The following is a 14,358-nucleotide window of genomic DNA, read 5'->3' on the forward strand; positions in this document are numbered from 1 at the left end:
TGAATCTCAGTAATTTTAACTAGCAGACATTTTTCCCCCCACTCAAGGATTCTGAAATTATGTAAAAATAATTCCTTTTTGGGAATCGGTTTGCTTCAGTGATTATAGCACCAGGCTAGAAACTGGGTGTGTGTGAATTCTAGTTCTGCCTTAGGCAGAAAACCAACTGGGTAACCTTGAGTCAGTCATACACACTCAGTCCTAGGAAAAACAACCACTTCCAAGTTCTTGCCAAGCAAACTGCTAGACTAGTCCAGCAGTCACCGGAATCAATCCTGAATCAAAGAAACATACACAAAAAAAGTCCCACCTGTCTGACTTTCATGGATCGGTTCTTGTACTGTAGATTTCTTGACCACGGAAGTTGTTTGCCCATCTCGGATGGATGGGTGGATGGACACACAGACAGGCAAAGACTTCTCAGCCTTAGGTATTCTGGACAGCATCCCGTCAAAGCATTTCCCAGCTCCAACTCTTTTTTCCGAGATGAGCTAAGATCAGCTAGATTTTATCTAGCTAGTAAAAAAAGGTGCAAAAATTCCATCCATATGTTACGGATAAACAAGTTAGAGAGTGACCTTTATTGGACTCTGAACAGGCACTAATGCTAATTTAGTGGATAGTCAATGTGAGACTTAAAATTATTATTGTTTCTTAGAACTGTGTGTAGACACTTTCTCTCCCCTTCTCCTCCACCGTGTCCTTTTTTTTAGTTTAAGAACTAGCTTGTTTTCTTGAGAATCTGGACACTCTGACATATAGGGAAACCAGTGTGACAAAGGGAGGTAGGGATGCAGATCTCAACCAAACTATACTTAACTTTACCTGTTAACCAACTCTAAAAAATCTGTAGAGGATTTGTGAAATGCAATTGGAAATTCAGTCCCTTTTTAATATATATATGTATATATATATTTGTTCTTCTGACAGATCTTTGCAGTATGCTTCCCCACTTCCTTTATCCCTCTAGCAATGTGACTATGGAGCAAGCTTTGGAAAGTCAAATAACACTGAACTGCACCGTGCAGCTACCTTTCAGTAACGACTGTGATCTTGACCTGCGCTGGATGAAAGATAATCAGTTGTTAGACAATAAAACTCATGCTTCTTATACTCAGTGGTAAGAAAACTTTTATATAAAATTATCTTTATTTGGTTGTATGGTGGTGGCAGTGGGCAGTGTGGAGGGTGGGAAGTCTCTCCAACCCTGAAGACCTTTTGAAGACAATCGTCAGTTTTCTATCAAGGGCTACCCCTGAAAATCATTCAGAAACTTCAGCTGGTGCAGAATGCGTTAGTAAATGGTGCCAAATACATGGCATACATAATACCACCTCTGCGTGAGCAGCATTGGTTACCAGTGTATTTCTGGGTGCAATTTAAGGCAGTAATGGTTACTTTTAAAGTCCTATGTGTCTTGGGACTGGGGTACCAGCGAGATCACCTTTTTCCAAGAGTCTTTACCTATATGTAGCAAAATGGGCATACTGCAGATGCTATCAGCCAAAGAGTGCTGGCTGGCAGGGACTAGAAGTTGGGTTTCTCCCCCCCCCCCCTGCTCTATGGAACATCCTCCCTTTGGAGATGACAGTGACCCCAATCCTGTTAGCCTTTCGTAAGGCTCTAAACCCCTAGCTGTGGTCCTGAGCCTGGGGCGCTGAATATGTCAAGGGCCCTGTTTCCTGGCTGTATTGCTCACTGGCCAAGGATCTTAGCTGCTATGCATATTTCTTTTAGATGTTTCTATTGTTTCTATTGTTTGATTGTTTTTAGTATTTTTGATTATAATTTTTTAAAAAGTTTTAAACCACCCAGTGTTATTGACAGAGAGGGATAGCTATAGGAATGGAATGAATTAATAGATAGATAGATACATACCTACATACCTGCCTATTCTGATTTTCTGGAATGAGAAGCAAAGTTGCAGTGAAACTGATGTTATGGAGTGGAAGGTGCATTTGTTGTATTTCTTGGAAAGAATACTTATATTGAATTTTAGAAAAGGCGTATGTGTAAAGAACCAGAAAGAAAATGGTTTATGTTTTTAAAAAATAAATTATTGTATGCTTAATTGGAGAGAGAAATGAATAGTTGTCTTAGATTTTCAGCTTTAGAATAGACAGGAACACTCCGTCACAGAGTTATGGTGTGTAGTAATGCTGAGCTGCTGAGTGACACATATAGAGAGAATTTTCATGATTTAATATGAGAGGATGACATGAACTGTATTATATATTACCATCAGATAGTGCCTACTACCATCCAGGGAATCTTGAGCGGTAGATTCTTGTGAAGTCTGTAATCAATTCAAATTCGTATTGAAAAAATCATTTATGTTTCTGAATAACAAACTGATATGTTTCATGTGTATCACCCCCAATGCAACTTCTAAAAAACTTGTTTGGTGATTCTGCAAGCCACTCTCTGCCCTCACCCTCCTCCTCCTTAGCACTTTTGCATTTGTCTGTTGACTTTTCTGAGTAGAAATAAAAACAGAACCTGGGCTGGTGGGTTCCGTTGCCACTGACCAAACTTATCTGGGCCCAGAGGTTGAGCAGGTAGGCGTTAGTATATGGGTGGAAGAAATCCAAGAGATGTCATGGCTATAGCTATCCCATTCCCCTTGACAAATTCTGCTATCTCATGATAAGTTAGCTATTTTATTTGCCTGATAGTTTTCATCTATAAAACCCTTTTTGTGCTGAGAGCCACAAAGGTGTTTTCAAATACAACCTGAATTTCTATCTATTCCCATATGGCATGTCTAATAGAATGATTTTTAAAATCCACATTAACCTTGACTTTATCACACCACAAATATCCATACCATCCTTTGTGCAACTGGATTCGTGATTTTCTTACCCAATATGTGCGAGTTGGAACAAATACCTCTAATACCATTTTCTTGAGCATAGGTTCTCCTCAGGGCTGCGTCCTAAGTCTGCTGCTATTCACCCTGTTGACCCATGACTATTGTGCTAGGTTTGCCACCAACCTTATTGTGAAGTTCGCAGATGATACAACACTAGTGGGCCTTATTCATGATGACAAGGTGGAAGCTTACCTCAAGGAGGTTGAGAGGTTGGTGAACTGATGTAAGGAAAACAGCATAGTTTTAAATACTGGAAAAACCAAAGAGATCATTGTCGATTTCAGAAAAGGCAGGGACAGCCACACTTCTCTGTGCATAAATGATTCACCTGTGGAGATGGTTACCAGCATCAAATTCCTGGGTGTGCGGCTAGCAAGTAGGCTGGCTTGGTCGCTCAACAGTGAGAAACTGGTGAAGCAGACACAGCAGCATGTGCATTTTCTGCGTCGCATGATAAAAGCACATCTTCCTTCCCCTGTCCTGACCACTTTCTACAGGGGGATGAGTGAGAGCATCCTGTCATATAGCATCACAGTCTGGTTTGGAAGCATCACTGCTTCAGACAGGAAGGTGGTGCAGAGAGTGGTGAGGATGGCCGAAAAGATCATTGGCAGTTCCCTCCCTCCCATCCAGGACATAGCACAGAAGTGTTGTTTGAACAGGGTCCATAAGATTATCTGGGACACTACTCATCCTCTTCACAACCTGTTTTCCTTGCTACCTTCTGGGAGGAGGCTTCGTGGTATCCGTAGCAGAACATCCAGATTCAACCATAGTTTCATTCCATACAGCATTAACCTTGTGATCTCTCAGGCTTCCTCCTTCCATTATATATTCGAGATGGACAGTATTTAATATTTATTTGCTATATATAAGTGGGGGTGTGGATCTATACCTATATTGTATGTAGTATGTTTAGGTGTGTGTCATGTATGTGTTTCACTTTGAGAGCGGGCAACTAAATTTCATTTTTGATGTGTGCCATGTGCCCACAGTAAAAAAAAAAGACAATAAAGGTTATCTTATCTTATTATCCAAATCTCTGATCATATCCTTCTAACTCCACCAGCCTGATCATTAGTTGACATTCCAGAAGAAGGAAAGGGCAAATTGCTTCTCTACTGAAACTGCATGGTTGTGTCCTTATAATCATGAAGAATGAACCTTGATTCAAGAGTATTATTCTACTCTTCAGGTACTCAGTAATCATTAGAGTGGAGGCAATGAGGCTTCTTTGCAATGCCTAGTAAGTTTAAAAAGGGCAACAAGGGAAAGAGCTGGTAGAAGAGGCAGAATAGAGAAAGCAATTGAAGAACATTATTTGCTTGGCTAAGTAGGAGAACCTTTCTCTGCTCCTCTTCCACTTGCTCTGGGAGAAGCTGGCTGGGGAATTCTGGGACTTGAGTCCACAAGTCTTAAAGGTTGCCAAATTTGGAGCGCCCTGCTCTAAATTGCTCTATCACCAACGGTTCTGCTAAGATCTGGAGTCCACCACCTGCTGTGGTGGCGCAGTGGTTAGAATGCAGAACTGCAGGCTACTTCTTCTTAACTGCCGGCTGCCAGCAGTTCAGCCCTTTAGTTCTCACTGGCTCGAGGTTGACTCAGCCTTCCATCCTTCCAAGGTCAGTAAAATGAGGACCCAAATTTTGGGGGGCAACATGCTGACTCTGTAAACCGCATAGAGGGCTGTAAAGCAGAGGTCTCCAACCTTTCTCTGTTGGTGGACTGGAGGGAAAGGGAGGAGGAAACTTTTTATGTGCACATACGAACATGTAATGCAAATGGGACGGTGCTAGCACCCACGTGACCCTCGCTAGCACCGCCCCATTTTTGCCACGTGGTGCCCTATTTGCATAGTGGCAGCAGCACGAGCACGAGTGTGGGGGGGTGAGTGTGCGCACGTGTGCGCACTGGCCAGCCTGTTCCATGGCCCGGTAACCAGCAGGCCATGGCCCAGTAGTGGGCCGTGCCCCACAGATTGGGGACCCTTGATGTAAAGCACTCTGAAGCAGTATATAGGTCTTATTGCTATTACCATTTTCAAACTGCTGTAGGAAACAAAAGATGAGAGAGGAGGTTAAAATGATGGCAAGGCAACAGCTCGGAGAAGAACATATGAAAAATCATGATGCTAACATGCCTCTTTCTGAGCAGCAGAAGACCAAATGGTCCAAATATTTAGATTTTTTTTATGTCTGTGTATTTGGGGTTTTTTTTTGGTGTGCTTGTTATTCTCTTTCTGATACTCTTACTCAAAGAGAGAATACAGTAGGGACAGGGCTACCACCCCAACGTTTGTGAGTAGCCTCGTTTCATAAAAATGACTCTTTAGGAAAGCATTAGAGAACAAGTGAGCTTTATTCAGTCCTTAGATTGTGGCCCAGCAGACTGGTTCTGTTAGTGGTTGTATTTGTCTCTTTTTTTTTAGTCCTCTGTTGTGTTGGTTGCTGTAAGCCCCCAAAGCATGTGAGAGAACCGAATGGTGGGAAACCCTAAGTAAAGACTCCACTTCATCTTCTCCAAAAGTTGAGGATCTCTGTTAAACAATAAGGTGCTTATAGTTTCACCACAGAAGCTTTTAAAGTAAATCTTTCAGAATTCCACCTTCTGTGGTTCCTTTTGTTCTGTGGAATTACTCTGCCGGGTTGGAAAAAATAACCTTAACTTGTAAAGGAGACTTCTTGTTTAGTTCCATATGATTCTCAGTGAGTATACCGTATGTTGTTTTTCCTCTGTCTTTTACCCTTTGTGGGAGTCAGATTTGTATATTTTTTTCCTCTCTCCTTTGTTTCTTTCATGCTCACTCTCACTGCCTTAGGTGACGTGGGAATGACTCTCATAATGCCCTTGGGCATAAAGCTGGAAAGATGTATTAAGCTCATTAATTTTGTTATTTATTGTCAATAATTGTTCACAAATAGTCTGACCTATAAACAGACATTATTCAGCTGTATAATCTAGTCTAGTAGAAATTTAGGCTTGCTTCCCCCCCCCCCTGAACACTTCTGTAAGCAGTATTATATTGGTTATGCGATCCTTCTCTGGTATAATATTAATTGACGATTCCTATCCTTTCAGCCTATTGCCCAGTGAGAACTAAGCAAAGCAAATTTGTTTAGCATAAATAAGGGCTTAATTCTGCAATATCTTTACTTGTTAGTACTTTGTCAATCATTAGTTGTTTGTTCTACTACATTTTTGCAGTTAGGTTTATTTTACAGTTTTGACCTAATTTTGGTGACTTTTACAATCAAAGCAGGCAGCTTCAATCCAACTTGAAAGTAAATCCAGAGGTAAAAATAATACTAAAATTTTTTTTTTGAATACAATAATTATGACTCCTTAAAAATGAAAGAAGAGAAAGTGAAAAAAGAAATAAGCACACAGGAGATTTAAAGAGAATTAGATTAAAAGCTCACACTTTTTTTCCCCTAAACAAAACAAAAGCACATTTTAAGTGAAGCGTTAACACGCTCCATAGGTAGAACCTACAATTCATTTGTATGTAAAATAATTTTGGAAGATCCCAACTCTCTGCTAGTGTATGTGCAATGTAAATTATCTGGTTTGATTGCATTCATGAGAACTAAGCTTATTGCCCATAAAACAACTTATTCAGCCTTCCGTTTGACTCGGCAAATTTAATCTTCTTTCCACAATTCCCAATCTGCTCCTTTGAAAAGACCTTAAATGAACTGAAGCTTCAGAGCATGTTTGCTTGCATTGATCAATGCTCCTGAGGAAAGGGGGGATTTTTCTTCAGGCTGGAGAAATTATTTTTTTATCATGTAGAATCACAGTAGTGCTGGTTAGGCTGTCTCCATCATCTGAACCTCTGATTTTGTGGACAAGAAGAAGGTTTTGGATGGAGGGTAGGCAGATAAACAGCCAAGAGGCAAGGGAGCTCCATGACACATTAAGTTTTGGTAATTGCTCCTAGCTAACTTTTTTGTTTGTTTGCTTTCCAGGTTCGGTGACAATGAAACGAAAATATTTATCTCCAGTTCTTTAGCACTGAACATGACTTCTGATGAAAATTATGGAGTTTTTGCCTGTTTCATTAGAAACAGTTCCGCTCTCTTTACAGTGAAAAAAACAGGTAGTGTGCCTGTGAAAATAGTCATAAAAGATTCTATGGATTATCACTGCAGCTACATGTACATAGCATTGTTTTATAGCAGACATGTCAAACACAAGGCCCGGGGGCCAGATGCGGCCCGCGAAGTGGTTTCATGTGGCCCACGAAGCCATCCTGGAAACAGTGAGGGAACGGCCCCCGCTGCCTTGGCCCTGGCCCAGAGACCCTCCTTCTGCCAGAGACCCTCAGATCTGTCCCACTCCTGCCCAGGCCCCCATAGGCACCCTTGATGCGAACGATGTACAGCTGGCCATGCCCACCCAGTAGGCCATACGCATTCTAGCCACGCCCACCCAGTAGGCCACGCCCACCCTGGCCATACCCATCCGGCCCCCTGAGGGCAACCGCAATGCTGATGCGGCCCTCAGTGAAATTGAGTTTGACACCCCTGTTTTATAGCAATGAGTTCAAAAGGTTATCATCATATATATCCACTGAAGAGCAGTTTCCTGATTCTGTTAATCAAATGACAAACTAACGAATTAAAATATTTATTTGATGTATTTGCTGTTCAGTCATAGAATAAACATTCATGCAGTCTTTTTCATTATTAATGCAGTTTAAAACATGGGGTGTAAAAATTTGAGCTGGCCTTCTATTTGCTTCTATTTGGTGATTCATGTGAGTGTAAAATAGAATAAAGGAATATTATACAGCCTCAATATCCTGGAGGAAATAAAAGACATTTGTGCTCAAATTAAAAGAGGGTGGGTTAAACTTTGGGCTTTTGAGAATGAGAAGCAGCACTAGCTTAGGAGTTCATGGTATAAGGGCAGTATTGTACCAAGCTATCATCTGTGAATCTAAGGAGAGAAATTGCCACATGATGGCACCAGGTAACAACAAAATTTTCTTGGTTGTAGAGTAGGCTGGGAAGTTGAAAAACATTCTGGAAGAAGGTAATGTAGTGGCAAACCACTTCCATCCTGTAAAATAATTTCAGGGTAATGCCTTGTGAGACACAGAATATATTAGCCTGAAAATGCTCATAGTGCAACTAGCAAAAAGTCAGCACCAATAAGTAACAACTGTGAAAACCTGTACTCTTTCATTTCCATATTGTTAAAAATGTCCCTGTTTGGGTGTGTCTATGAAGTCTCCAGGGGCACGGTGGCTCAGTGGGTTAGGATGCTGAGCTTCTCAGTCAGAAGGTCGGCAGTTTGGTGGGTCGAATCCCGAGTGCCACGTAACAGAGTGAGCGCCTGTTACTCGTCCCAGCTTCTGCCAACCTAGCAGTTCGAAAGCACGTAAAAATGCATGTAGAAAAATAGGGACCACTACGGTGGGAAGGTAACAGTGTTCCATGCACCTTTGGTGTCTAGTCATGCTGGCCACATGACCATGGAGACATCCTCGGACAAGCGCTGGTTCTTTGGCTTTGAAACGGAGATGAGCACTGGCCCCTAGAGTCGGAAACGACTAGCACGCATGTGCGGGGGAACCTTTACCTTTACTATGAAGTCTCCAGGAGCTGAGCTTCAACTTGGCCTGGCTACTTCAAGGAACATATCCATTTATACTGGCCAGAATTAAGATTTTTCTTCTTCTCCTCAACAAAAATGTAAATGTTGAGTAGCATCCATGCTGCATGTTTTTAAGTTTGGGGGAGGACAAAACACATTTTGGTATTCTAAGCAATGAGGCTTCCTCAGTCACTCTGAACATTCTACCAGGTTATGTTGAAGGAGCATTCTGCAGACTTTTTTAGAGCATCCTTTTGCAACTTCCAGGTGTTAAAAAGAGCCTTAAAAGCCAGTTTCTGTGTACAAGTGTTCACGAGATAAGCTTGACTTTGAAGAATGTCAGAAATTGACTTCACATCCATCCTTCATCTGAAGGCTTTTAATTTATTATTTTGTGAATAGGAATGCTCACCACAGAGAATTTTAACTCTCCTTTTTTCAAATTCTGCTTGCCTCTGTAGTTGCGCTGCTGTTATTTTAGTTAGACAGCAATGTGTCATTTTCCCCCCCAATAGAATCAGCTTTCACTTTTAATTCTATCCTACAGTGTACTTGTTTTGCCATAAATTTTAATTAATGTTGTTTGTTGCCTTTTCAGACGAGACTGCTGGGCACTTGGGCGCAGTGCTGGCCACGTTTTTTGCTGCAGCACTCCTGCTATTTGTAGCTATAATGTATGTGAAGTGCCGATTGAATGCTCTTCTCTGGTACCGGAATCATTATGGAGAAGTAGAAATCAATGGTATGTTTTTTCCCCTTTCCTCTTGATTCAGAATATTTAACATTTGGAGAAGTCATTGAAATAAGAGAGGAAGGATTTTTGAAAACTATATGGGATCTTAAAATTCTAACCAAGCCTATATTTTTATATCTTTCTTTTAAGTGGGAATAATCAGAGGCAACAACAGGTGCCAGGCTGCTGTCTCTTGACATCCAGGGATCTGTGCAATAGATGAGGGAAACTGGCTTATGTATAATTTATTGCATTTTATTTCCTGTATCTCTTGTTCAGTTTAACTTTGCCTGGTATTCCATCTATTTATATGACATTGCTTCCAAGGTTATTCCAAATTCAAAGGTCAAAGTTAACTCCTCCTCTCCACCCCATTTTGAAATTCCACAACAACAACAAAAAGCTTGCAGGTACCATGGGAATTAGATGAGGATTTATTTATTTTTTTAAATAAAATTATTTAAATAAATAAATAATTAATCTGTTGGTATAGCATACTGCATTTGTCTATGCTTTTTTTTACAGATGGAAAAATTTATGATGCCTATGTATCTTACGCTGACTCAGTGGATGATAGAAAATTTGTGAATTTCATAGTGAAGCCGCAGCTGGAGAATCGCTATGGTTACAAGCTCTTTTTAGACGAGAAGGACATTCTGCCCAACTCAGGTAAGAACCAGGCACAAGAAGAGGGCAGTGTTTGGTAGGTTGGCTCTACAGCCTAGCTTCCTGAATTGATGGAGAATTGCAGGAGGGCATCCAAAGATACTGTGATATCACCAAGAGGGAATTAACTGAGGTTTCCCCCCCCCATCAATTGGAATAGAAAGGTAGAAACAGGAAGACTCCCAGAAGCAAACCACTTCTAATATTTCCTTCAAATGGAATATGGGTTAAATAATTTGCCTCAATTTGAACATTTTGCTGTTAAATTTCAGCAGCAAGCTTTTAGAGGTACCTCACGAAGGCCTAGGTTTATTCACTTTGGTCCTGTGGAATGATTTGAGTGAACAAAAAAAAGTATAGTTAATTTGCTTGTTTGTCCTCCTGTTCATAACAGAGTAGCTTTTTTGGAATGCTGACATACTGGAGTGAAATGTTGGTCTTTGTTTTCAGGACCTTGTGTTTTATCTTTGAATATTCCATGTTAACTACTAGACCAAACTGGCTGCCTTACAGCAAACTCCTGGCAATAAAGCAACAACAACAGAGCATCATCAGATTTTAACAAGCAGGGTAGTGTGTAATGGATATTGCTAGTGTATTAATAGCTGTGGCCAGGCTGGCCCTCTCCAAGAGATAACCATGGAGCAGAAAAAAAAGACTTTCCTTCAAGGGAGTAACTGCATCTCCATTGATCCTGGACTATTGGCTCCAGGAGTATACTTAAACTCATCATCTCCTTAAGAAGTAATATCCCCCATCTAAAACAAGAAACCCTCTCTGCAGTGCGCCACCATTGTCTGGACTCAGCTTCACTTTATTTGCCTGTTCTTGAAAAAAACAAACGCTGCTTTCAGACATTGGTCTAAAAGCTGTACAAATTCTCTTGATTCAAAAAATATAGAGAAATACAGCCTGCTGTTATCAATGTACTGGTGAAGTCTCTGCTGGTGTTTTCATCTAAATGTTAGATATCACTGGGAGCAGAATAAATTCCTGTGGAACTTTACAGCTTAATTGTCGTCAGACTAAAATATAGTTACTCAGGGCTATTTCTCTTTAAGAATAGCCCTGAAGTAGAAAAAGAGCCAGTCTAACAATATGCCCTGAATACCTTATTTCACAGAGATGCTACTGAAGGATACCATGGTGAAAAGAATCAGGAGCTATTAAAAAACTGAGCAGGATGAACAAGTTTAAATTTCCTCTGATGGAGATCTGATAGAGATCTTCCATCCCAACATTGTTAAGTTCCAAATTATGAGACTTGATTTGGATGCTAATGATACTATCGTCCTGCATAAGGTAAAGATGGATGACAAAAAAATCCCCAAAGGGTTGGCCTTTCTCAGAAAATAAATAAATAAATGGATAGATAAATAAATAAATAAATAAATATTCTTTTCCAGAACCTTCTGCAGATCTGATTATGAATGTTAGCCGATGTCGACGCCTTATTGTGGTTCTTTCTTATGCATATTTAGAACAGGAATGGTGTAATAATTTCAGGTAAACAGACAATCATTTCTCTAACATTTGTGTGTGTGTACTTCCTTCTCTCATTATGTCTGGGTTGTTTTTTTTAAATGCTGTACTGTTTTGTAAACTGCATTTTGCTGTGATGCATAAACTAATAAATTGTTTCTTGTATGATTCCTCCAAGCCAAGTTTTCAAACTAATTATTATTCTGGTTTCCAATATCTGTTTCATGAGTTTCTTGCAGCTCACTGTTTTGTTTGAATGTTAAGGTAAACTCTGACTTGAAAAACTAAAACAATAAATATCCTGTTCAACTGATTATGTGCATGTAGCTGATTGTCAGTCTTCCAAGCTATAGTTGAAGACACCAGAAATGTGATATTTGCATGCAATCCCTTTTTTGATAGGTTCCTAGATCACCTTATTGAAGCCACTAAAATCTCTCCTACATCTTTGTAAATGACACCTAGGAGACTAATATATATATTTTACATATTAGCTTCTGATATTTAAGCAACTGGCATATTTCTAAGCTTAATGAATCTTGGGTGTGGTATATATTGGATGAATGAAAGAAATGTAAGTGTTCCTACAGAGTGAGCACTATAAATAATTTTAAAAATCAACTTTTGTTCGGAATTCTGTAAAGCCATTGCCTATGTTTTTTAGGGAAGGTCTTTGGAGACTGCTGGAACTGTCCCAGAAACCAATCTTCATTGTCTTTGAGAGCCAATATCAAGACATAGCACATCCAGCCATTAATTTGCTAAAGCAGCACAAGAGCAACGTGACCTTGTTGATGTGGCATGCTGGTTCCATGGTAAACTGGGAGGAAAAGACTGCAAATAATATTTGAGATGCTATTCTAAGTGTAAGGTAGCTTCTCTCCTGAGAAGGACCATAGGCAATCCTTTAAGTATTTACCTAATAGCATTGCATATTGAGAAGCTTTGACTATTCTTTGAAGCCTAGATTTTGACTTCATGTAGTAGTAAATTAGTAGGAGTAGGAGTAGAAATTAGAAACATTTCTTAATTGTGTAACTTTTCATAATGAACTATTTCAGAAGTGGTGAACCTGTAACTTCCCAAAGTAATAGTCTCAGTTGCCAGCATAGCCAGTGGTGGATGCTGGGAATTGTAGTTTTCAACTTTGATTTGTAGAGATTCTCCATCATTGCTCAATAGGTGATTACCCTGAATGCCTGTTGACTAGAAAATAGATTGTTGAGGCTGACAAGTCACATCTTTCTTAAGTCACATCTCTCTCTCTGTCTACATACATACATACATACATAGAATTTGTTTTAAGTGCTGCTGCAGAAAATTATAAGAAAAAAATGTTATGATGCCTCATCTTTAAAAGAAACAGGCAAAAATCCATAGTGAGGCACCAAAACCAGGAAAAATAAAAATTAATAATACATACAGTTTTTCACCCAAGATGTTTAACGCACAGATAGCTCAAAGGCAAATAAAAAAATATGGATTAGTGAAGATGAAAAAACACAAATATTCTCAAAGCAGGAATGTAGAAAAGCACTAAATGTATATTATTATTAAGACTTATTTCTGTTTACATATCAGTGGTAAATGGATAATAACATGAGGTCTTTTTTCATTGGGTTATTGAAGGAGGGATGAAAACTTTTCTTGAGATATGAAAATAATTTTACATGAGCTTAGTACAACTTGAGTATTTGAAACAATCCTTATTAATACAGGAGAATATCTGTAGTTCAGGTTGAAATCCGGGTCCTTGGTGCTCTCTGAGCTTCCTTGTTTTCTTGCAGACGTTTCATTACCCAAACTAGGTAACATCATCAGTGCTAGTAAGGAGTGCAGTTTGCTATCATTTTATATTCTAGTGGCTTTCCATGTCAGTGTTGGTGGGGGTGGTCTTAAAAAATTCTTTGGTTGGGCTGTTTACTGTTGGCTTCTTTGGCAGTTTCTTAATTGGGGTATTGCTTACTTGATTGCTGGTCTGATGTTACACACCTAGCAGTTAATCTATGCTAATCTGGGTGCTATTCCATAATTTAAATTTTCCATGTAGTATTTCCTGATCTGTGCCAGAACTAAATTGTATGAGCTGGGCTGCTGTTTGAGAGGCTCAGGAAATTATTTTCTTGCCAAATGGGAATTAATTGGGAAAAGGAGCTCAGGAAGGAATTCAAAAATGAATACATTAAAAGATCCAATGCAAATAATTCCAATAAGTGGAGGGGGGCAGTAGTGGGATTCAGCCGGTTCGCACCACTTTGGTAGCTAATTTTTTGTTGCCTAGGCCCAGAATGGACTTCCGGAAGAGGCATCCATACTGAGAACCGGTTGTTCACATATTTGAAGCATATATAAGAAATAAAAAGAGGACCAGTTTCTCAAAAAAAAGGGGGGGGGAACCATGGAAAGTTTAGTTCTCCTGCAGTGGATGTGTTGAAAGCTAGACTGCTACCTGCCAGGAATGCTTTCATTTGGATTTCTCTACAAAGTGTGTGTGTGGGGGGGGACAGGGGTTGAACAGAATGCTTTATTCCATGATTGGATAGAAGTCTGACAACATTTATTTATAAACAGGTAGTTCTCCACTTATGGGCACAATTGAGCCCAAAAATTCTGTTGCTGAGCAAGAGCGTTAAGTGACTTTTGCCCCATTTCTTGCCACAGCCATCAAGTGAATTGCTGCAGTTGTTAAATTATTTATTTATTATTATTTATTATTTTATTAATTTAATTTATATACCGCCCTTCTCTCAAGAGACTCAGGGCGGTGAACAGGGCAATACATAAAAATTAGATACAAAAATTAAAATTATTAAAACATGATTAAACAATGCCCATAAATAATACAAATTTAAAATTGAAGTCATTTATAAAAATCCCACCCCATCCCATCAGGCCAGGCCCGCTTGTTTAAAGAGATGGGTTTTAAGGTCGCGCCGGAAGGAGCGGAGATCGGGCGCCATCCGGAGCTCAACCGGAAGATGGTTTCATAAATCCGGTGCACCCA

The 14,358-nt window shown here is 39.7% G+C and overlaps 1 protein-coding gene across 4 annotated transcripts in view; it reads left to right on the top strand.

The window, feature by feature from the left end:
- Positions 1-14,358, top strand: part of SIGIRR (single Ig and TIR domain containing) — a 41,889-nt gene that overhangs the window by 11,972 nt on the left and 15,559 nt on the right. For 3 of the 4 annotated variants that reach the window (XM_083348998.1, XM_083349001.1, XM_083348999.1), the window contains exons 3-8: positions 931-1,120; positions 6,841-6,971; positions 9,072-9,215; positions 9,732-9,875; positions 11,279-11,378; positions 12,019-12,169. In XM_083348998.1, coding sequence (XP_083205124.1) covers positions 931-1,120; positions 6,841-6,971; positions 9,072-9,215; positions 9,732-9,875; positions 11,279-11,378; positions 12,019-12,169 — 860 coding nt within the window. The remainder of the gene's footprint in view (positions 1-930; positions 1,121-6,840; positions 6,972-9,071; positions 9,216-9,731; positions 9,876-11,278; positions 11,379-12,018; positions 12,170-14,358) is intronic. The other variant, XM_083349000.1, reaches the window with a different exon arrangement.

This window comes from Vipera ursinii, assembly GCF_947247035.1.
Source record: "Vipera ursinii genome assembly, chromosome: 1".
Taxonomy (NCBI): Eukaryota; Metazoa; Chordata; class Lepidosauria; order Squamata; family Viperidae; genus Vipera; species Vipera ursinii.